The following is a 23,100-nucleotide window of genomic DNA, read 5'->3' as shown; positions in this document are numbered from 1 at the left end:
TCGCTGCTATTTGAAAAACATTTATGCACATTTCACCCCATTTTTTTGTATTTTTGGTTTTTGGAAGGTCTGCATTCAGTTTCATCCCAAAAACATAAAAATATAAAAATGAATGTTTTTTACATAGCGATGAAATATTATGAAAAATTAAAAACCTGATGTGCTAGAGAAAAAAGGAGGGCAGATTCGAATTAGCGCAAAAAAAGAAAAATCACCTAGAAAAGTTTACTTGCATCTCAGATTTAAAAAAAATCATGAATGTTTACCAATTTTATTGATTTATTTGATTAACTGGTCTCCTTCAGCAAACACTAACCAGAACAGGCCTGGTTTTCTGCTGCTCTCCATCTTGTCTGCAAACCTGACATATTTAAAAATATCAACTGTCTGTTATCACATTTCAGCCTGAAGTCAAGAAAGATGATAGAAAGTGTCAGTGAAAATCTCTGAGAGATGACAATGTGAGCAATGAGCTGCTTTATTAGTCATACTGTCTGCTTGCTGAAGGCAAAATGTTCTCTGCCTGACAGTGAAGTTGGATTTATGGATACACGAGTGTTCTGACAAAAAAACACAAGACTATAAAGCTAGTGCACTTCTCATGTGAGGGGAACCTTCAAGTGCATTAAAGTTGTTAAAAAGGAGCCGCAACAGAACATGCTTCTGTTTTCAGCCATGCTTTTATCAAGTGCTTGCACCACCCAAAACGTGGCTGAATCAAAACATGGCTGCATCCACACAGGCTGCCTTTAACTCTGGTGAAGAGGAGGCCACAAGAATCTGTTAACAGTCTGTTGTTCACAAGTCTGGTGTTGTCGTCACATCTTTATCATGTGACTGCCTAATGTGTTGTGGTCCATGGTGGTGGTGGGGCCTGTTAGCTGTCATACCAATCCAGGAAGAGCAGCGAGAAAGAGCACATCACCAGGAAGAAGAGGATCCACACACGGAAGCCGGCATTGTTTTTGATCGCCTAGTGACACAAACAAAAGTGACTTTTGACACCAGAAAGTGCCGGAATAAAAAACACGTGTCGTTCTCGGAAGCTCACCTCCCGTATATCCTCATTGCCTTCTTTAACATTCTCTGTAGCGCCAACCACTAACTGATGGATGTTATCGATTTCAGTATCCTGACAAATGACAAGTGAGGAGTAACATGTTAAAAAAGAAAAAGAAAAAGAAAAAGAAAAAGAAAAAGAAAAAGAAAAAGAAAAAGAAAAAGAAAAAGAAAAAGAAAAAAAAAGCTCATGTTGAAATCAGTAGAAGCCGTAGCTTACTTGTTGGAGGACTTTCTCAGAAAAGATTTCCTGCAGTCTTGAGATTTCGACAACCTTCCCCTCGATTTGCCTAGTGGAAGGAAGCAAGAAGCAATAGATAAAGTCCTCTATTGTTCATTACAGAGTTCTTTAGTAGATTTTACGAGGTAACAATAGTTGAGTTGTGGTGACTCACCTCACTTCATCTACCAGGTTGCTTATTTCACTGACCAGCCTCTGATTTTCCTGCTCAAACTGTGCACATGCAAATGACACTCAATCAGGTATGTTGCAAATACAAGGTCATAAACAGTCACAGTTACATGTTGAATTCCAAATACCGTATTTTCACGACTATAAGGCGCACTTTAAAGTCTTCAATTTTCTCAAAAATCGACGGTGTGCCTTGTGTGTGGACCAAGGTCCAAAATCTGACCGACTGTGTGGAAGGACTTCCCGCAACATATTGCTTATATACAAGAAAGGCGGACCTAGGGATGGGAATCGAAAACAGGTTCTTGTTGAGAACCGTCTCTCAGTGTTTCAATTCCTTGGCATCGTTTGCAGTTTTTGCTAACAATTCCCTTATCGGTTCTGTGTGGCACGATGACGTCAGCACGCGCGCGAGTCGCGCGACATTTCCGTGAGCGCCGAGCAACAAACATGGCGCCATGCTCGAAAGTTTGTTGACATCTTCCAAGAAAAGCTAACAACAGGCCAACTTGCAATGTTTGCAAATTGGATATTTCATCTAAGGGAGGAAACACTACCACTATGCAAACACATTTGCACACGCAGCATGCGATGACTGTCTGTTGTGTTTGGGAGCGCTCCAGAGTCCCGGTGGGATCAACTCAGCAGCAACGGCCGCCAGCAATGCAAGCGTTCTCTCTCCTATCAATACCCCAGGTACTGGTAGTAACTATATTAGCGCCAGTTTGCCTTTATGTGAAACATGCCTTTAGTAACTAATGTTAAAGCCCGTATCTCACTAAATGGCACCGGCTTGCGAGGGTAACCCCGGGATCACAACGCATGCGTGTGCGTTGCGGCTGCGCTCCGCTGCGTCTTGACTGCGTGCTCCGGACACGTCAATTTTATGGACAAAACTCACCGGCTGCGCACAGCTACGGTCCGGCAGCTGCGTCGCCGACAACTTCCTGCTGTGTCTCGCTCGATAATGTGGCATTTAAAACGAAAAAAAACACACAGAAAGTGTGCTCAACAGAGAAGCAGAAAGAGAGGTGGACAGATGTGCCGTGTCATATATAATCCACCTCCATTATAAATCTCTCCTCGTCCATGTTCGCTGCGATGAATTTGCAGGTATTTTATTCTGAAAAGTAACCGGAATTTTTTATTTTGAAACTGCATCGGTTTTGCTTTCTCGCTTGATGTGTTCTGTGCTAGTTTGCCATTTGACGGATGCCGACGGATGCGTCGTTCGGCAAAAATAGGTCTATCTGTGCGGCGGGCTCCGGCACGACGCAGCTGGTCTGAAGTCGATCCGCAGCGCACACGCAGCCAGTGTAATTTGAACAAGCTGATAGAATGGAAGCAAGTCGGCTGCGTCGGCGAAGCGGAGACGCAACGCACACGCATGCGGTGTAATCCCGGGGTAAACGGATCGACCCGCAAGTGCTGTTTTTTTTTTCCATCAGGGTTCGTTCAAGGTTGCAAAACGTGCAAAGATGTACAAAACGAACCATGACTTAAAAGCAACACTCGCTACTGCCACACGACCACACTGACTCTGCTCACGGGAGTCACACACCAGTTTACTGGCTGCGTCTGTTTTGACTCAGACAGGGAGGAGGAGTTTTTGAGTGCTCAGAGTTCATCTTAGTGTTGAAATGTTACTGGAGTTGGACATTATTGTCACAAAATAATCTCGGTTGTATTTTGTAAATTTCTACAGAAGATGATTTTTAAAAAATGTCATCTTTTTTCTTTTTTTCTGGAGACCCCATGGCACCCCATTGAGTCCTCGAATGTGAACCTTAAAACTTCACTGTTGGATTTGTAAGGCCATGTTACATGTTACAGATACAACTAAGACATAAAAAAGTGGATGCTAATCGATGTTCACCTTTTTTCAAAAAAAAATAATCGATAAGAGAATCGATAAAGAATCGAATCGTTAAGAAGATTCAAAAACGGAATCGGAATCGTAAAAATCTTATCACTTCCCATCCCGAGGCAGACCTGACTGAGGACAGACATGAGAGCACGGAAGAGTCAACTTGGTGGCGCGTTCGCCAGCCCCTCCTCTCCCTCTTCCTACAGCTTTACCAAGACTGGAAGGCAGCACCGTGCAAGTTATGCCACAATTTGTCAATGGATTGTGAATGCTTGGGCGAACGCAAAAGCCGGCATCATTTCCGAGTACACGACAACTAGACTGACTGACAATGAGACGGAGCCTGGCATGTTTGATGGAGAACTTGCTCAGTTGTTTGTTTCTGACGCAGAAGTTCATGAGGACAATGATTGATTTGTGGATTAGGATTGATCAAAAGCAACATGAGTAAATTGTTATATACTTCAACTACAACTGAACTCACTATTTCCATTGTTACTTCAACCAAACTCAGTTTTGTTCCGCTCGCTGCCTTTTTAAAAACATGCGCTAGCACTAGCATATGTTTTAGCATAATAGCATGCTGCCATATGTTTTGAGCTAGCGTATGTGTAGTGCGGTGCGCCTTATGTGTGTGTTTAACACAGAAATAGCACCCCTAACTGTGACTGTGCCTTATAAGACGTCTTAGGGTCGTGAAAATACGGTAAGTGTCTAGACTCACGAACCATTTGGATCTCTTCAGGCGAGAGCTCATCCTCCACTTTGCCTTCCTCCCAAAGGTTGACGCTTTGGTCCAGCACCTCTGTTGCACTCTTTTCTAAATCACACAAACATTCACTCAATGACTAGGAATCCTCAACTAGTTTATTTCACTATAGTGTGTTGTAGTTGCTATAGTTTGGGTCTCTGGACTGTAAGTAAAAATAAAATTACAAACGTAGCGAGACTCTGAGTCATTACATTTACTTCGAAGCTCCTCATGGTGAGTTAGCAATTGCAAAAACATGGAGGTCATGAATCACTGAGCAGAAATTCAACTCTCAGTGCACTAGAAAAGCCAAACATAATAAATAGTACGCAGGCATCAAATAAACAGAATGCACTAACAAACCAGAGTTTTCCTCCTTCGCTGTCCTTTCCTCCTTTGGCTCCTCGTCCGCTATTTTCTTCACACGACTGTGCTGCTCAGATCCCAGTCTTGACCTGAAATCAAGAGTCTTGTGTTTATAATTAGGAAATGAGGATAAGTAAAATAGAAACAAATACTCACAGTCTCTTCTTGTCCACCATTCTCTTGACTCTTATGGCCCTTTGCTCCGAGTACAGTTTACAGACTCCTTGAAAATCATTCAAAACATGCACATTCAAGACAATATAAACATCTCAATGGCCATACAGTACTTTGTGATGGAGTTGCATCAGATCACCTTTCAAGTACATTTCAACGAGGTCCAAGATTGCACCCCTGTGCTCTCTAATCTGGGCTGATGTCACCTGCTTCTCAGCTAGAAAGCATACAAATACAATGCAATGTAAAAATGGAACTAACATCGCAAGTCACCGCAGATGCTCCCAACCTTCTGTGCGTAGCTGTTTGATGGCCTCGGAACAAGTCCGCATGAAGATTTGGGCATCCTGGTCAATCTGATCACGTTCGCTATCCGTCATGCGGGTGAGATCTGATGAGATGAGACTGTAAGATACGTGACAAGGATCCTCAATATTGTAAAAATTGTCAAATCTTCCAGGGGAGTTCAGATGAATATTAACTTGTGTGCAAGTTACTCAAGGTAGTAGGAATGTAACAATTCACTCAAGCCTGATTCGATTAAATTTTCGATAGAAATGTTTAGCCTTTAAAAAAATGATTTTATTTAAACATCTAGATAGGGGCCTCACATTGTCTACTTCCTGTGCAAGGGGCCAAATCAGTCGAATGAAGTTCAAAACTGGACGAAAATCATAGCTTGGAGAGCATCAGCACCCCTGTCATAAAAGAGGCAAACTCAAGCACAGAACTGGCGGGAGAACAAACATCAGCGGTGGAACCCTACCAAACTCCCCGAACTGTAGTCGAGCGGAGACTCCCAGGCTACAAACTGCGTGTGAAGTGGCTCGGTGCTGTGGAAACCGGTGAGTAATGATCTGACCCTGTCCCTTGAACAACTTCGAGGCACAGTGGAGAAGAAGCTGGAGAAAATGGGAAATATCATCTATCAATACGGAGCAGAATGATTTGGAGTACTAGAGTTGAAAGTTGCCAAAAGTTGCTCCCACCCCACCAGTCTCCAGGAGGCAACAGGAAATCAAACTCAGGAGACTTTGGAAGAAGGTCTTGGAAGTGGAAAAGGAGGGCATGAGCACCCTCCAAGCTGACATTAAAGCACATGTGGCATCCCTCCGCAGAGCAGAGAATTCACGGAAATGAAAGAGGAATAAAGAACAGACAACAACACAGTTCTACAAAGATCCCTTTAAGTTCCTAAATACTCTCTTCACCAAGGAGAAAAGTGGAGTTCTAAAAGCAACAAAGAAAGACCTGGAGGAGCACCTTAGATCAACACATTCTGATCCAAAGCGCCATGAACACCTGGCCATCCCTCCAGACATTCCCCCAATCGACCACCCAGAACATCAATTTGAGATTGGTCCCCCAACGTAGAAGGAGGTGGAGAAGATTGTCCGTCGGGCAAAGTGTACAAGAACACACCATTTCTCTGGGGCCTCATGAGGATGGTATGGCAGTAGAGGTCCATACCCAAAGGCGTTAGGCCGGCTACTGGCGTCGGTGGGATCCTTATTCCAAAGGAGAAAGACGCAACGAACATCAGTCAGTTCCGCCAAATTGCCTTGATTAACGTGGAGGGTAATATCTTCTTCAGAGTCAAAAGGTTGGCCGAATACCTGCACAGAAATTAGTATTTGGATACATCCGTTCAGAAGGCAGGGATATCGGGCTTCTCAGCGTGCCTAGAACATACCAGTATGATCTGGCAACAGATCCAAATGGCAAAACTGGAGAAAAGGGACCTCCATGCGATCTTCTTGGACCTTGCAAACGCCTTTGGCTCTGTGCCCCATGAGCTCCTCTGGACTACCTTCAAGTTCTATAATATCCCGGACACCATCATGACCCTGGTCAAAGACTGCTTTCAGGACCTGCAGTTCTGCTTCTCTACGCCTGAATTTACCCACTGATAGCAGTGCCTGGAAGTAGGCATCATAGCCGGATGTACCGTCTCTCCCTTGGCTTTCACCATGGCGATGGAGGTTATCATTCGAGACTCAAAATGGGTCGTAGGTGGCCAAAAACTCTGCTCTTGCTGGCGCCTCCCTTCCCTCAAAGCCTACATAGACGACATCACCACCCTGACTACCACCACCCCATGCACCAGGAGGTTACTCAGAAAACTAGAGGAGAACATCAGTTGGGCCCGTATGAAGATCAAACCGTCTAAGTCACGCAGTATCTCAGTGGTGAAGGGAGTGCTTACTGACTTGCAGTTCTTCATCTGTGACGATCCAAATCCCACTGTATCTGAGCAGCCAGTCAAAAGCCTTGGAAGGCACTATGACGCAAGCCTGAAAGACAAAGACCAGGTGAAGCAACTACGCAATGACATCATCCCAACTACCTGGGAAGTTAAAGACCTGGTGCTTCCAGTTTGGTCTACTACCCCGGGTACTGTGGCGCCTGGCAGTCTATGAGGTGCCCATTTCAACAGTAGGAAAGCTGGAGAGAAAAGTCACAGTCCACGTCAAGAAGTGGCTTGGAGTTCCGCGCTGCCTCACCACCATCGGCCTCTACGGAGACGGTGTCCTCAAGTTGCCCCTCACCAGCCTTACGGAGGAGTTCAAGTGTGCCAAAATACGACTGCAGATGACCCTGAACGAATCCAAAGATCTGGTGATTAGGGAAAATGCACCAACCTTGCTTACTGTGCGCAAGTGGAGACCAGCAAAAGCAACAGCAGCTCTCAAACATGCTGACAACGTGGGGAATGTTCAGCAAGGAAGATTAAGCCTGGGGCTAACAATTAGCCGTCCAGCCTGGAGAAATGCCACCGCTCCAACATGGAGGAAAATGGTGGTGGAGGAAGTGCGGCGTCAGAAGGAGGCGGCAAGATGGGCCAAAGCAGTCGCTCTTGGCAAACAGATTCCGTGGACATGGTGGGCGAGTGTCAAAAGGAGGAGATTGAGCTGGAGGGATGTATGGGCCATGGAAACGAGGAGCTTGAGCTTCGCCATCAGAGCCACCTATGATGTCCTTGAAACATCAACTAATTTCAGCCAGTGGTTTGGCAAAGATCCTGGGTGCACCAAGCCAGCCTCCCTCGGGCACATACCCACCGGGTGTAAAACCAATCTCACGCAGGGACGGTATATTTGGCGCCACAACCATGTCTTGAAGAGCCTTGCTTCCACACTGGAGGAAAAACGATCCAGCATCAACACCCTACCACTGCCAACATCTAACACCTCATGGGCAACTGCCTTTGTCCGTGAAGGGGCCACAGCAACTCTACACCATCCGAGAAAAGCCAACTGTGCATAGTACGTGATTGGAAGATGCTGGCAGATATTGGCAAACAGCTGGTGTTCCCCTCAGAGTTCGCCACCACCACCTTGAGGCCTGACTTGGTGTTCTGGTCCCCTTCCTTAAAGAAGGTATACATAGTCGAACTTACTGTACCCTGGGAGGGCTCCATGGAGGAGGCATATGAGGGGAAATACCTGCGATATTCTGAGTTAGCCGCTGAAGCTTGAAATCGTGGCTGGAACGCAGAAGCCCGCCCAGTGGAAGTTTGGTGCAGAGGGTTTGTGGGAACATCTACCACAAGACTGCTGAGGGACTTTAGAGTTAGGGGCCCAGAACCAGCATACAGCCATCAAAGCCGTATCAGAGGCAGCAGAAAGAAGTAGCCAGTGGCTCTGGCTAAAGAGGAACGACAGCCGTTTGGCCCACCAAATAGCATGATAGGAGGTGTGGGGTCAGCCTAGGCCTAACTCAGGGAACAGGACGCCCCTGCCATGCATAGTCCCCTGAGATGTCCGCCATTTGACAGCAAGGTGACTCCCATGGCTATTAGGGTTTGGGACGCAAGCTCAGGGCTGATCATCCTGCAGCTTGCCGCCTCTGGGGAGGGTGTATAGTGTAAAAGGCCGAAATACCCCGTGACCCAGAGGAACACTACTAATGATGGTCTCGTAAATTCATTTTCTCAAGCCTATCATCTACTATTTACCCTCAAGTCCACTAGTTAATTGTATGTGCTCGCACATGGATAGCAACATTTCATCCTGTGTTTTCTGGAAATACATTTTGTCCTTGTTACACACATGAACTTTTTGTAACTTTATATATAAAAAAATACTTGAAAATGAACTAATTATTTTGACTGTTTAACAAATTTTTTATGTGATCAGTGCTTTGTGGTTAAGGCTAATATTCTGCCCTCGCAACAAATTCTCAGCTTTGTGCAGCGAGACAGATAGTATAAAGAATGAAACTCTAGAAGCTTTGTTGAGGATTCGTGTTGATTTTTTAAACTATTTTCCTTCACACAAAAGTTTGTCCTTAATATTCTTTTAATCTTCTAAAATGAATCAAAATACTTGTGTATGTCTTTATGTATTCTGATTTTAAATTATATAAAGGGGAAACTTGATAAATTTTGCTTCTTTCTGTCCCTTCTCAAACTTGCATGTTATCACACTCCTTTTTTTTTCTTTCCTTTGTTTTGTTTTTATTGCTGTGCTTGTTTGAGACGAATAAAATCAAATGAGAAAGACTTAACAGTCAACAAGTGTAACAATAAGGCCCTCTACTGGACTAATAAGACAATATCAGCGACATGTATTTCATGCGAATGTACGGGCCACAGGCATAAACACACAGACGATAAATTGCCTCATTAAGTAAACAAGGAGCCACTTACAAAACTTAAAACCTTCAATTGATTTCTTACAAAGTTTTTACTGGCGTCTGCAAAGACCCGCCAAACAATACTGGACAATCCACAAAACGTGTCCGTCCCCAAAAAGGGTCCGGCTAGAAACGATAAAACACTGTGCAAGGCATAGCAGTTAACATGGCGTTGTGAATCGATATTAAATCGATTTTCGATGCATCGTTACATACTTACAAGGTAGTTAGCAATCTTTTTTTATTTTATTTTACAGCATTCTGATCCTCTTCATTCAGAAAATATATGACAGAAAAGATGTAGCGCTTTTTACATTTTGGCAAAGTAAAAGGTCAAGTAGGGCCAACTAAAAAAATATTCTTGACAAAACAAAGTCAAAGAAGTGTAATAAGAAGGAAGCCGAAAATCAGATCGCAGGAACAGCAAGTAGATGAGACCTGCCAGACCATGGGGTATCCCACCACTTTTGAAAATCAGGCTCCACCTAACTACACTACAGACATCTTAATGTTGAGTTAATGTGTTGTGGTTGAAACTTTTGGAGAGGAAGTTCAACAGTTTTTCCGGGACGTTAATCCTTCTCTGCTTGGTTGCACTTCAATTATTGCCGACAACTAGACTGGAGCCTACTGCTGAAGACCACACGGCTTGTTGGGCCTCACCAGAAGCAGACACATTTGACACTTGCAACAAATCTGTGTTTGTCATATTTTTTTTAAAATTTCCTACAGTTGGTAACTGAGGCTTACCTTCCCGCGCTCACATAATCCTTCCTATGTTGCAGCAAGAAGTCTTTCAGCTTGGTGATGTTAATGATCTAGGAAAATACAGTGAGAAAGACATTACATTACAAACATGTCAAAGCATCAAATTACCAAGAAGCAAGCAAGCAAGACTAAAATGTAGAATTTTGCGCTTGTTGAAGATGACAGGTGACCAATGTCCGTTCATGGCCGTGAATTCACAATATTTATCTTTGAAAATTCATTAGCACGTGCGACGCACTAAATTCAAACTTGCCATTTCCCCATCAAGCTGCTCTCATAAATAAAAGGCGAGCAAGCCACTGCGCACACAGTGCTGGCTGGCAGAGTGATTGCAAATAAGCTTTAAATTCAGGATGTGTTTCTATTTATCGCCGAGTGACTATGTGTACAAGGAAACCAAAGGAAACATGCTTCAATTCAATATTTGCGGCTGTAATTCAGTCAAATATGAAAAAAGAGCCAATTGCTTCCCTGTCTACAGAGTTCTGCTGGCAGTGCAGACCCTCACACAGCAGGCTCTGTTGGACGGCGCACAAGAGACAACTGGGACAAGCTCCGGATTGAAAAATGACACAATGGCTTTGACTGTGACGGGAGTCGGCCAGCGTGGGAGATTATTATGATAGCATAATGTCTTCGGCCTTCAACCTTTCCACTCTAACAACACCAATTATCTAATTGCCCAGGCTGTAAGCAGTAATCTGGCACCAGCTGTCTAATAATATCTCTAAACATCCATTTGAGCATCACAGAGACCTGAAGTGAGGTTTTATTTGAGCTGACTGGAAATGTGGAGGGAAAAAAAAGGTGTCAGAATTTACAGGGCTGAGCAATTTGTTGGAGACATAGATGTCCTTTTTCTTGCTTGCGTGACGTACGGCATGGCTGCCGCCCGCTCGCTAATCCAGGCAAGATGACCGACCCTTGTAATAATACAATTATTTGGGGTCAGGAGTTAATTGTTGTTCAGAGCAGTTAAGCTTGGGAGACGAATTATAGAGCGAGCTGAAATGGTCTTTTGCTTCAAAGACTTTCTGAACATGGTCTGTGTAGTGCGCTGTCTACGAGAATTAAAAAAACTGACGTGATGCTGAAACTGGCGTTACTAATCAGCAAAAAGCACTGCCATCAAAATATTTTACACGATTTTTGTTTTCACCCAGTGAGCCGAGACGAAACTACACCGTTTTAGTTTGAACCGCCGTCACGTACGATATCACAGAAGAAGACATCAGCAAATGTTATACAACTAAACTGCAGCAAGCCTCAAAGACATTTTAGGTGCTTTATCTTTGGCATATTTAAAACAACATCCGCGTTAGCAAAAATAAATAAATAAGAATATACTTGATTTTTAGGGGGAAAAAATATACAGGAAATTACGTCAAATCAGCAGACTTGCATTCAAAACCACAAGACTCCAGTGGGGTCTAAATACTATTGTCCGACGTATATATATAAAAAAAAAAAAAAACTTTTGTCTGACGTGACCATGCCTGTTTTCATTTGATGACCAAGGTAAGACGGAGCGTTTTGTTTTCATGTTTTAGAGGTGTTAAATTAGTTTAATGTTTGATGACAAGTTAAAATGTTACATAAGCAGTCATTACACTTAAACTAGTTGTTTGGTCATTGATGTAGTGATTGGGCTATATTTACACTTTTACTATTTATTTACAGCCAACAGGTAATACCTTCCATCTCTGTATATATTTTTTTGGCACATGCTGATGTAATTTTTATCTTGGGGATGCTTATTATTATTTTCTTTGATGGTTCTCCTTTTCTGTTGTTGTTGTTAAAATATATATATATATATTTTTTTTTACTATGAGCTGTTAAAAAAATGAACCTGTATATGTTATTTTTTTCTTAAATGTATCATCTATCTAGATGGCTAGTTAGCTAGCGAGCTGGTTAGCTAGTTATCAATCAATACCAAACATGAGATAAGGGACAGGAAGTGTACCTGCTACATACTTTAAATTCAAATTCAAAAACACTTAATTTGTCCCAGAGGGGCAATTCAATGACATATGAACAGCATTAAAAGACAGGCATTACACCAACAAACATAAAAACATATACAAAATGCTGCAGTTAAAATTATTCCAGCTACTAACTTAATCAAAAGCTGAGAAAAATAAACACAGTGCAGCTCAACTTCTGGCTAGCAGATGTCATGGTTTCGCATATACTGTATTAAAAAACCCCAACAACAGCAACAAAAATTTCAAAACAAAAAACCGTAACAACTTCTCCCGGGCTCTTAAAAAAACAAACAAACATGATTTTCACAAAGGAATCCAAGATGAGAATCATCTCATTACCGCTTGATGTTTGATTTCAATTAAAATGTAAAACAGATTATTTTGGACCAATGTCCCAGAATCTCAGTTTGTACTGACCTGTAATGTATTGTAATAATTTAGACATTGTACTGCAACTTTTAGCCAGCAGGTAGTGCTAAATCCCCAGACAAGAAGTAAATGAAGGAGTGGTGTGTGTGTGTGTGTGTGTGTGTGTGTATGTGTGTGTGTGTGTGTGTGTGTGTGTGTGTGTGTGTGTGTGTGTGTGTGTGTGTGTGTGTGTGTGTGTGTGAGAGGGGCAAAGCAGAGTGCTGCTCTGGGGGTTGAGCTGTCTCCAGTGTGTATACATTGGAGCTCGGATTCCCAGCACAAGCTCAAGGGCTTGCAGGGGGTCAGAGGGATCAATTGCTCTTGTAACTTAAGACCATAAAGAGCAAGTAATTCCTCAACAATGAGGAAGGAGGTGGCCTTGCGCATGTGTATGGATGAACATGCAACACATGCAACCAAAGGAGAAGGAGACAGTCTGCCGGGCGAGGTCTAATCTCGACATCATCAAAGACCCCCACTTTACCTCCTCACTTTCTCGTTGGGCCTGCAGCCTCCATTAAGCCCAAACAAACCATCAGGAGGGATTATTATGAGCGAGACAAGAGAAAGGACTTAGTTAGCAGATTTATTTTTCTCCAAATGGCTTGAATGTCTCTTTTGTTTTGTTAAATCCAGGTAACTGACACAATTAGATGATGACTAACTTGATTCACTTTAAATCCTAAAGGCTATTTATACAGACGCCATGCTATGTTGGATTCAATTATGCAGGTCTGATACAGAAGGAGACCTTAGCAGCGATGACATGTTGATTTTATTTTGAAGTTCAAGTAATTTTCCCATGGCCATTATTTGTTTTTTTTTGTTTTCCAGGGTACATTGCAATCAGTGTTGGGAACGTTACTTTAAAAAAGTAATTAGTTATAGTTACTCATTACTTGCTTAAAAAAGTAACTGAGTTAGTAATTGAATTACTTCATAATAAAAGTAACCCGTTACCAGGCAAAGTAACTATTTTCACTACTTAAAACAAATATTTTTATATCAAATAATTTTGATTTTTTTGTGTTTTTAAAATATATTATTATTATTATATTTTTATACAAGGAATTCAAATTACGTCCAGGCTATATAGGGTGTTTTAATTAATTTTTGTGAGTATTTATGTCACACAAATGCCTCACCCCATAATATGACACATCATACAATAATAATAATAACAATAATAATAATTCATTAAATTTGGAGTGGTGATGTATGTTCTACCACTGCCAGTTACTACAGCAATCAGAATAATAATACAAATAAAATAAATACTGGATAGATTGTAATTTGTGGCACATATGTCATCTATAGGTAATTTGTAGACAGTCCTAGTCAGTCCCTCCAGGCATTTTTTATGATTGTTGCGGGCTAAATTAATCAATAATAGATATAAGAAATTGCCAATGCTATTAAAATATACAGTGCTTAATGCTATCATGGCCAAAATCACAGCCATAACTACTACTATATTTACTCCTCAGAATCATCAGCTTCCACTTGATCTCTCTGAAAAACATATACTTTTGTACACTTTCAAATATGAGAGTATGGTGATATATCTTCAGTTTATAATTCTACACATATAAAGACATGTTTGACATGATTGATTTAAATCAGAAAACTGCCCAACTGTAGGCTTAACATGCATCATTCACATACAAATGTCACTCCATCGCCTACATGATGAAATAAGAGAAATACAATTGTTGGCGCTATTAATTACACTAGGTGAGCGTGTCGCTATGACATACCGGTATCTTTATCGCTGTTGTGGTGCTTGTGGAGTCGCAATTTGGCTCTTGGCACAGCATGATTGTCAACAAATCTAGTTATTTTTTATTAATGTCACTCTTGTCAAAGTTGTCAAACCAGTTCCAGGCGAGGATGTGGACTCTTTGCTAAAATGCTAAAATATGATAAGCCTTAAGGTCCAGAAGGAAGAAGGACATGTTCGTCACCTCGTGACACGCTTCCTGCGGCACCTCCAAAATAAAAGTCACTCTACATTTCAGCTGTCAAGGCACTTTTATTGTGACAAGGTCCGACAACAACAGTGCCTGTAACTGTGTGCAAATAATATTTTCAGAGCTAGTCACCGCACAATGTCTTGTAAGCTTACCTTGAGCCTTGAATCTAATAAATAAACGCAATAGCGCAACGGATTTTTCATACAATAACGATAATGGTGTTTTAAATATGGGGACAATAATTAGTTAGATTAGTCAGTTTATGAAAAAAAAACAGAGTTATCTAATGCAGTTAGTTTAAACGCCGTTATTCCCAACACTGATTGCAATCCCCTGCAAGAATCTGGTTGTCCTAGTGATACTGCATGAAATTTAAGGCAGCATATGCTGCTCCAAAACTTTCAGCATTTATGGCGCCTTTACACACTGTAAAAAATGGGGAATATTTACTTGAAAAACATAGTAACGTTCTTTCACTCAGAAATTTTTAGTACACTTTACAAGGAATTTTTTTAGTACATTTCACTAGTTTATTTCTTTCTTTTTAAAAAAAAATAAAGTGTTGAGGAACGAAGCCATGACCTTCACCTTGGGAGACATACTACCACCTGAGCCATGCCACTCTTGCTGTTTGCCACAGTGCTACATAGAAGGCCTCAATGAAATATGTCAAAGAGCGCTGGAGGAGTCAGTTTTGGAATGTCGATACTAAACGCCCAGCAGGGAAGCAGGCACCACTCTCTACACACAATTTAACAGTTTTAGAGTGACCTCCAAGCATTTAAACTTGAGAAGGGAAGCATGCTGTGGAGAGGGACGAGGTGAGCAGTGAAATGAAGATCACAGTGCCCTAAAGCGACCCCTTTGAGGGGAAAGATTCCCCTGACCAAACCCTAATGCACGCTTCACTACAGTTTCTCTCGTCTAGTTAGGAATGCTGTTTAGTTACAATTTATTTTGAAATGAGCTGTATTTCAGTCGAGAAAAGTGCGGTGCGTTTGTCAAATTCAATATGTTCTTTCTATTTTTGTGACGCTCCAAAGAGCGTTCCTGCATGTCTAGAAGGGCACACACATCTGTTGCACATTAGGTGCCGGCCGTCAACATTGTTGCCGCGGACCTAATTTAATATTTTCTCTGTTTTGATCTTCCACCTTTAATCACTGGCTCTTGGGAGGATCGGCTTTCCCCAAGAAATTGTTCGAGAGCAGAAAGCAAATGTTATTCCAGTATGTTTATGGACTCGTGCATGTGAAGAGAGGACTCACACACAAAGAGAAATGCTTGGCCATGTCAAACGTGAGCGAAAACCGCAATAGAACCGTAAGCAGTCAGGACATTCCTAACTGGCAATTTAAATTTCTCCGCTGAGATGGTTGCAGATGATATGTGCAATGCGAGTGAAACAGCAGTAGGGGGGGAAGAGAGCAGGGGACCTGCACCACAGGATAGAGTAGGGTTTCTTTGAATCAGCACCGTTGCTTTTATTAAACCACCATTTCTAATACCAATGTAACAGAACATAACAAAAAGTTGGTTGTGCAGGACTGAGGTGAGCGGGCTCATGTTTGATGCTTGACATCAGGCACAACTTAAAGTCCAGACTCCCTGAGGGAAATGTAAAGTGCTTCTTCAAGGCGCCTTTGAAGAGGTTTGTTTTCGTGGAGCTCATGTTAGGCAAAGCACTCCTTGCTGTATAAGCAGCCATCATGACATGGAGAAAATACTTTTTATGATGGAAAATGCCAATCGTCCTTTGCCAACCATTGATATATGTCTGCACATCATTGGCACTCACAACAAGTTTTTTGACAAGGTTACCGTGCTGACTCTTGGCTCGGTTGCATTTGATCATGTTTTACATCTACTAGGGATGTGCCCAAAAAATTGATTCTCAATTATTACGCTTCAGAATCTATATAAAATATCCCAAAATCGATTTATTTAAATTATTTTATACTGTCTTGCCCTTGTTTGTGTGTGCCTTTATTGGGAGCGCTGTTCATGTTATACACGATTTTGAAGTTGTAGCCACATTAGAGAGTAAAAGGAAAAAGTCACGATCAAGTTATGCCAATAAAAGTTTTTTTTTTGGGGCAGTGTGGGAAGAGCATATGCCGGTGGGTAAGCGTTATTGTATGAATAGCCATATTTTGAGTGATAAAGGTGCCACGAGTAGCGCACTAATTAGCGTTAGCGAGTCAATGCCGCGTTCCATTGTGCGTCAGCCTTACATTTGGGAAACAAGCTAATAGGCATGGGACGAGACACAAATCCCACCAGGAGATGTCTCACAAGATTGAGTCCAGGAGAACGAGACGGAGACAAGATTTTTGCAAAATTAGTTATATATTTTTTTTAAATGACCAATATAAATTCTCCAGTTTTCAGACAATTTCAGAAAATTTACAATCTAGCTCTAAAGTGCAAATGTGAACAGAAATAGGAGAGTCACTTTTGCTACAGGAAAATTTTTCAAATGCTGCAGCCATACAAGCAGCTGAGAACTTTCATCTTACTGAATAGTTTTAGTGCTTCAGCTATGGAATATATTGATAATATTGAATATCCTACTGAAAGTTCTAGCAAATATTTGGGTATTCAGATAATTTTATATATATATATATATATATATATATATATATATATATATATATATATATATATATATATATATATATATATATATTTGCTTGCTCAAAGAGCAAAATTGCAATTATATCATAACTTATAAATACACAAGACAAAACATTTTTTCTTAGCTTAATGAGTGACCAACTAGTTTTCATTTTTCGCTAATCAACTTTTTTTTTTAAACCTTAAATTTGATCTCTCTCTCGCGCTAGGAATTCTCCCCATAGATTTTGGTCTATGAGTCTCTATATCCACTTTTAAAACCTGCCTTAAAACACATGCCTACAAGCTAAACAATGTTGTGTGCACCATGTGTAGTTTTCTTTGTTTTGTGTGTTTAGATTTATAGTTAAAGCAACACTAAGGAACTTTCAGTTTATGTTGATTAAGGTGGCGCCTTGTGGACAAAAGTGGTAATGTTATGCCTGAAGGAAGACCATATTTCCCATGAGGACAAGCGCATTGTGTTGTTTTTTTTAGCTCACGCCAGCTTTTTTGTTTTCCTCAGACAAAACTCAGACATAACTTTTCAGCTGTTTTGCAGCTTCTGCCAGGAAATCAGTAATTGTGCGTCGATATTCATATTGACTTCCGTCTTTGTAACGAATGGGTAAAGGGGGAAGTAACATATGCCATAAAGCAGTCAGCACATTTGTAGTTTTTTTGTGTGGCAGTCTTCCTACCATCCTCCTCAAAGTTGCTTAGTGCCAGTAAAAGTGATACAGAACCCCTCAAGCCATGGCAAAAGTACCATTCAACTAGTTTTAAGTTTATGTTTCATCAGAAGTGTTATGAAAATATTTGATTAAGGTTGAAAAGTTCCTTAGTGCTACTTTAAGACAATTAAGACATAAAACAAAGTTGATGCGAATCTACCCGTTAATTACAAAAAAGTGTTGATAAGTGAATTGACAAGAAATCGAATTATTAAGCAGAATTGAAAATGGAATAAAAATCATAAAAATCTTTTCAATTCCCAACCGTATTGTTGAGCCAGAAATGCAATTATTGCAGCATTTGATAAATGAGCCTGTAACAAAAGTGACTCTCCTGTTTATGTTTACATTAACCTTTTAAAACTAGGTCATTAATTTTCTTGCAGTTTGCTCAATAAAAACAAAACATTTTGAAAACTGGAACATTTATATTAGCATCTATTTTACTTAACAAATTTTTCCCAAAATGTCATCTCGTCTTGTTCTCGTGGACTCAATCTCGTGAGACATCTCGTCTCGTGGGATGTGTGTCTCGTCCCATGCCTACTAGCTACATAGAGCATTGGTTGTGGTCCATCACAGTGTTTTTGTGGAAAAATGCACTTTCCTTACAATTCAAAACGTAATTAAATTTTTTTTTTTTTTTTTAAAGAAGACATTTTAGGCTCCATTTGTCATTCTGTCTTGCAAACCAGACTGGGGTAGATCATGATGATTCTTTGCACATCTATAGATTGAAGCAGAAATCATTGTTAATTAGGGATGCACGATAATGCTATTTTCAACCGATACAGATAAACCAATCATTTAGAAAGTGCCGATGTCGATAACCGATAAGTCAGCCGATAATTGTTTGCAAGATTAACTTGAATACCAATATACTTTTGAGTCCTACTATAACGCTAACATGGACAAATACATGTAAACGTGTAAAGCACCATGAAGCTAAATTTTATTGATATGTCTGCTTCAAAGAAAACTAGTAACTAATTTTGCGTTTGCCAAAACAAAGCAGCCATGTTTAAAAAATGAAAACATTTTCTTATTATCTGGTTTATCTGTAGGACGTCAAAGTGGTTGATAATTGCCGATAATTATTGGTGGATTTCTTCATTATCTGGTTTATCCGTTTGACGTCAAATTAGTCGATATTATCGTGCATCCCTATGTTAATCAAATAATTTTGAATCAAATCGCATACCCAAAAATCTGAATCGAATCGTGAGACAGTCAAAGATTCCCACCCCTAATGACGACGCAACAAAGAACCATAGTTTGGAGCGAGGAGGAAAACAATAACTTTATTCAGCGTGCTGAGTGACATAAATATAATGTGATTTATTGAACGTAGCAAGCTAAACGCAGAAATTACGTTTATTTATGTAATGACGTTGTTCGTGTGTTGCGCTTACAAACGGAGTATTCCAAATGAGCACAAATGACCATGTATACGCCGGGAGTAGCTCTGTCCGCAACACATGTAAACAGGTTATCTCGAATGTTTCAGATTAGAAACCAGAATTCTGACCTTAACCCGAAAATTTACTGCATGTAAACATAGTCACTGACTGAAGGACAGCCATACATCTGCTGCCACTGCCTTGGGACTGACGTGATCTATAGGATGACCAATCAGTGTGCTCAACAGACACTTGACACTGTGACTTTTGTTATTGTTTTACTCAGGAATTTTGCAGTTTAGGAATTTATATTTTTCTTTACATAAGGTATTTATTGCTGTGTTCATTTTCACAAACTAATCAGTGTATTTATTCGGTACTTCTCTTTTTCCATGGGGAATTTAATTTGTATTTCTTATTAATAAAAAACGTGAAAATCAAAATCATTACATTTTAAAAATCCTGATATTCTATTTTTGCAATATCACTCCTATGTCGAAAGAAAGAATCCGAAGTTTGAACCTCCTAGCTCAAACGGTTGTCGGGTTACGGCCCTTCAAAGTTTGGGTGCCACGCCCACTTCTTGGGACCAAATTTGGAGACCCACATCTTTTGTTTTAAGATAGGTACAGACCTCTAAAATGTAATATCTATGTATTCTGAGTTGACCTTGTCTGTCAGAATCTGCACTTAAAATAGCATAGCTGTATATATATATATATAACAGGGATGTGATTTGACCAAAGTGAAATTATCTGAAAATTTAGCCGGGGGTCTGGGGGCCGCTAGGTAATTTTCAATGTATATTGAACTATCCCATATCAAATTGCAGTTTTAGTCAACTCAAAATCAGTCACATTCAAAAACATTGGTCTGCCTTTGCTTTTAAAAACTATCACTGAGAATATCATCATATCTAACTAATGTGATTACTAAGTTAACACATAAATAATGTTTTTCTATTTTCTACTCATTAAAACATTCAACATATTTACAGGAATATACAAGTGTTCATTCTTGAGCACAATCCATTCACATGACACAAACACTACTTCCTCCTAGACTTCATTGCTTTGGAATGGGTCTTTCTAGCCTGCTTCTGTGCAGCTTTGATGGTTCTTCTTGAGGCAGCCTTGCTGATTTGGGTGTTCGAAAATTTGATTTCGATTAATTTGAAAAGTTTACCACCTACCTCAAAATTCACGACTCTATCAGCAACTGGTACAGGTTGTTGGGGTGGATCACGTCTCTCTATTACCGCTTCCGATTGTGATGTCAATAAGGGATGGAGGCCGTAAAGTTTTGGAGTTTTCGTTTGGGCACCGAAACTTCCAGCGATGGAATAATTTGTTGTTCTTGACTGGAGTTCTTTCACGTGTTTTTTGCTCTTTGCGTGACTTTCAAGAGCTTTGAACCCTCTCCCACCATAGTCAATGGTATCATGGCACCAAATGCAAAGCGCTTTCCCGGCACGATCTATCTTCCGAATAAAGTCACTGAACAAATTCGTCACAGTCTTCTTTCCAACATTTGTAGATATATCCTTCTCTAACCAGTCCCATCGAAACTTGTTTTTTACGATCTTGTCAATTTCCTTAACTCGCGGAGCATCTTTGCGTTCGATCACGGACATCTTTCTTTAAACACCCGGCAAAAACGTGTGAGAAATGAACAATGGCATACTCCTATGCCTTTATAACAAGCGCGTTTATTGGTCAACAAACAATGGCATACTCCTATACCTTTATAACAAGCGCGTTTATTGGTCAACAAACAATGGCATACTCCTATGCCTTTATAACAAGCGCGTTTATTGGTCAACGTGGAGACTTCAGCCAATCGCAAGATCCGTTTCATTTCAGTTACGGAAACACTAAAATGGAATGCTGTAGAGAGACGAAATCAGATTTTTTACCACTTAAAAAATTGTAAAATTTTGTTTTTGGAGATAAAAAAAGCGGAATTCCGCGAATTAGCGGAAAAATCACATCCCTGATACAAATAGAGAGATATTAACCCTTTAAGAGTCAATTTTGTTTTTAATGATGCAATACAGTTTTTGTTGACATTTTGGGGGTCCTTATCCTGGAAATGTTTTGTGTTGGTGAGGTTTCAACTGATTTATTATCACATTTTGGAACTTTGTATTTAGAGAGTTTCGAGGCGCTGAGCCTTTGGTGGGTGTACAAAAGGGCTCCAAAGTTGGCCAAGTGGGCACGTGATGATGGGAGTGAGCTTTTTACCCCATCAACAGTCACCTTTCATCAACATTTTCAGCCAATAAAAAATTTGATTGGACATAGAAAACTATGCCTTTGCGTATGGTACAAATCCAGGAAAGTAGGTCAATTTCCATGTTCGGTTACCCTTTGTACACTGTACATAATACCGGAAGTACATTTACACAAGACTTACTATCTCATGGTTTATAAAGCACTGGAACTTTTCCCATGTCCAATATGAATAAATCTGCCACAGACACTGACATTTTGATAATCTATGATACATTTACCAGATCTGGCTTGACATAACCAAACACCTACATTCATGGACAAGCACCATCTCATAAAAGAACCACTGTGGGTATATCAGCCAAACATTGAGAAACTTGTTGAGATTGAGAGCTGTCTACTTTACTCAAGAACAAACCACAGCAATATACTAATATAAGGAACGTCAATTTAAATGCCAGAAATCACCGCCGACTGTAACATCTTTAAATTAATCCATCATGAGAAAAATCAGCACCAGGCAACAACCGATAGATAGTGCTCCTTTGAGAAGGAGACCAAAATTGTTATGTGCACCACTTATTATAACACAGATAAGTTTTCTACAGACAATTTTAAAGCATTGTATTGTATAGTATAGTATATATCTCTCTTAGCTCTACAGACACGACAATTTATCTTAATGATAGTTAACAAGAGAGCTGCCTCAGAAAAAGCGGCCTTGTATGAAAGGTCAATGGCCAAACACACGCTTGCTAGAAGTTACAAACGGATCTGACATCTTAATTGACATCAGATTCATATTAAACATACCATTGGAAGTAAGCAAACAAACTGTATACCAGACAGCAAAGACTGCTACATTGGCTAAACTTGCATTATCAGCAAAATTGGTCTACAAAAATTACCAGGAATAATAATAGTAAAACAAATAGAAGATTGTCTGAGAGGATTAATAAAATGTAAATATCACCTGCAAAGCCAAGCAATGCAATCTATTTTTCATGGATTAACTGTTCAGTTGTATTACTGCACATTAAGAGATCATTAATTAATCTGTACAATAGAGATTAACACTTTGCGTTGGGTTGAACTAGAATAGAGAAAGGCAGAATATTATGGCTCTAGGAACAAAATGCATTTTAGCAGGGCACAACAACCTCTAAAACGGGTTTTTAGTTAGATAGATAGATAGCTAGCTAGCTAGCGAGATAGATAGATAATGATTTAACTGTTAGTATCAAAGATATCGGGGGGAAATGAGAATACTATTAGTTGTGCATCACCCGTATGTGCATGGAAATGAATAGTGACTGTAGGACGCTAACGTGAGCATTTAAACACTAGTTACAAATGCAATGAAGAGAACGTTTTGAAATGGCGTTTTGTAAAACCGCGTGCTTGTATTCCAACAAATGAACATTGACAAACTTTCGTGAATGACAATTTGACCGTTTTTAAGGAGCTTGTGTCTGCGTTAGCATGGTTAGCTGCAGTTAGCTCGAGCAAAGACTTACCACTTCTTTTGCCTTCGGAGAGAAGCCATTCTTGGGTCGGCTGCGCTTGAAAATCTCATCTTTGGTTGAATCAAAACCAATTCCTATCGCCTTGTTTCTGGTTTTGACTGTTTTAACACTGGCTTTAAAAAGTAGCGTTATATCCACAGCCATGCCAGCAGCGCAGGGAGTCCTGTAAACAAATTGACACGTCAT

General features: G+C 40.4%; 1 protein-coding gene across 1 annotated transcript; it reads right to left on the bottom strand.

The window, feature by feature from the left end:
• Positions 1-460: 460 nt before the first annotated feature.
• Positions 461-23,100, bottom strand: stx18 (syntaxin 18). The gene is made up of 11 exons (XM_086088104.1): positions 22,906-23,100; positions 10,018-10,085; positions 4,919-5,034; positions 4,769-4,846; positions 4,612-4,678; positions 4,453-4,544; positions 4,067-4,158; positions 1,455-1,513; positions 1,280-1,349; positions 1,052-1,132; positions 461-973 (listed from the first exon to the last, which is right to left on the bottom strand). Exons 1-11 carry the CDS (start codon positions 23,098-23,100, stop codon positions 878-880), a joined length of 1,014 nt encoding a protein of 337 aa, XP_085944230.1. The 3' UTR covers positions 461-877.

Source organism: Leptonotus elevatus, chromosome 10, assembly GCF_054856555.1.
Source record: "Leptonotus elevatus isolate MCC_2025b chromosome 10, RoL_Lele_1.0, whole genome shotgun sequence".
In the NCBI taxonomy this organism is placed as follows: domain Eukaryota; kingdom Metazoa; phylum Chordata; class Actinopteri; order Syngnathiformes; family Syngnathidae; genus Leptonotus; species Leptonotus elevatus.
Note: the sequence above shows the minus strand (reverse complement) of the source record. Positions and strands in the feature narration are given on the sequence as shown.

Coding starts and splice junctions, on each gene's coding strand:
- stx18 (XM_086088104.1), bottom strand. CDS start 23,100: ATGACGTGTCAATTTGTTTACAGGACTCCCTGCGCTGCTGGCATGGCT. Junction 10,086..22,905: donor CTCCGAAGGCAAAAGAAGTG/GTAAGTCTTTGC, acceptor GTATTTTCCTAG/ATCATTAACATCACCAAGCT. Junction 4,159..4,452: donor AGCGAAGGAGGAAAACTCTG/GTTTGTTAGTGC, acceptor TGTGTGATTTAG/AAAAGAGTGCAACAGAGGTG.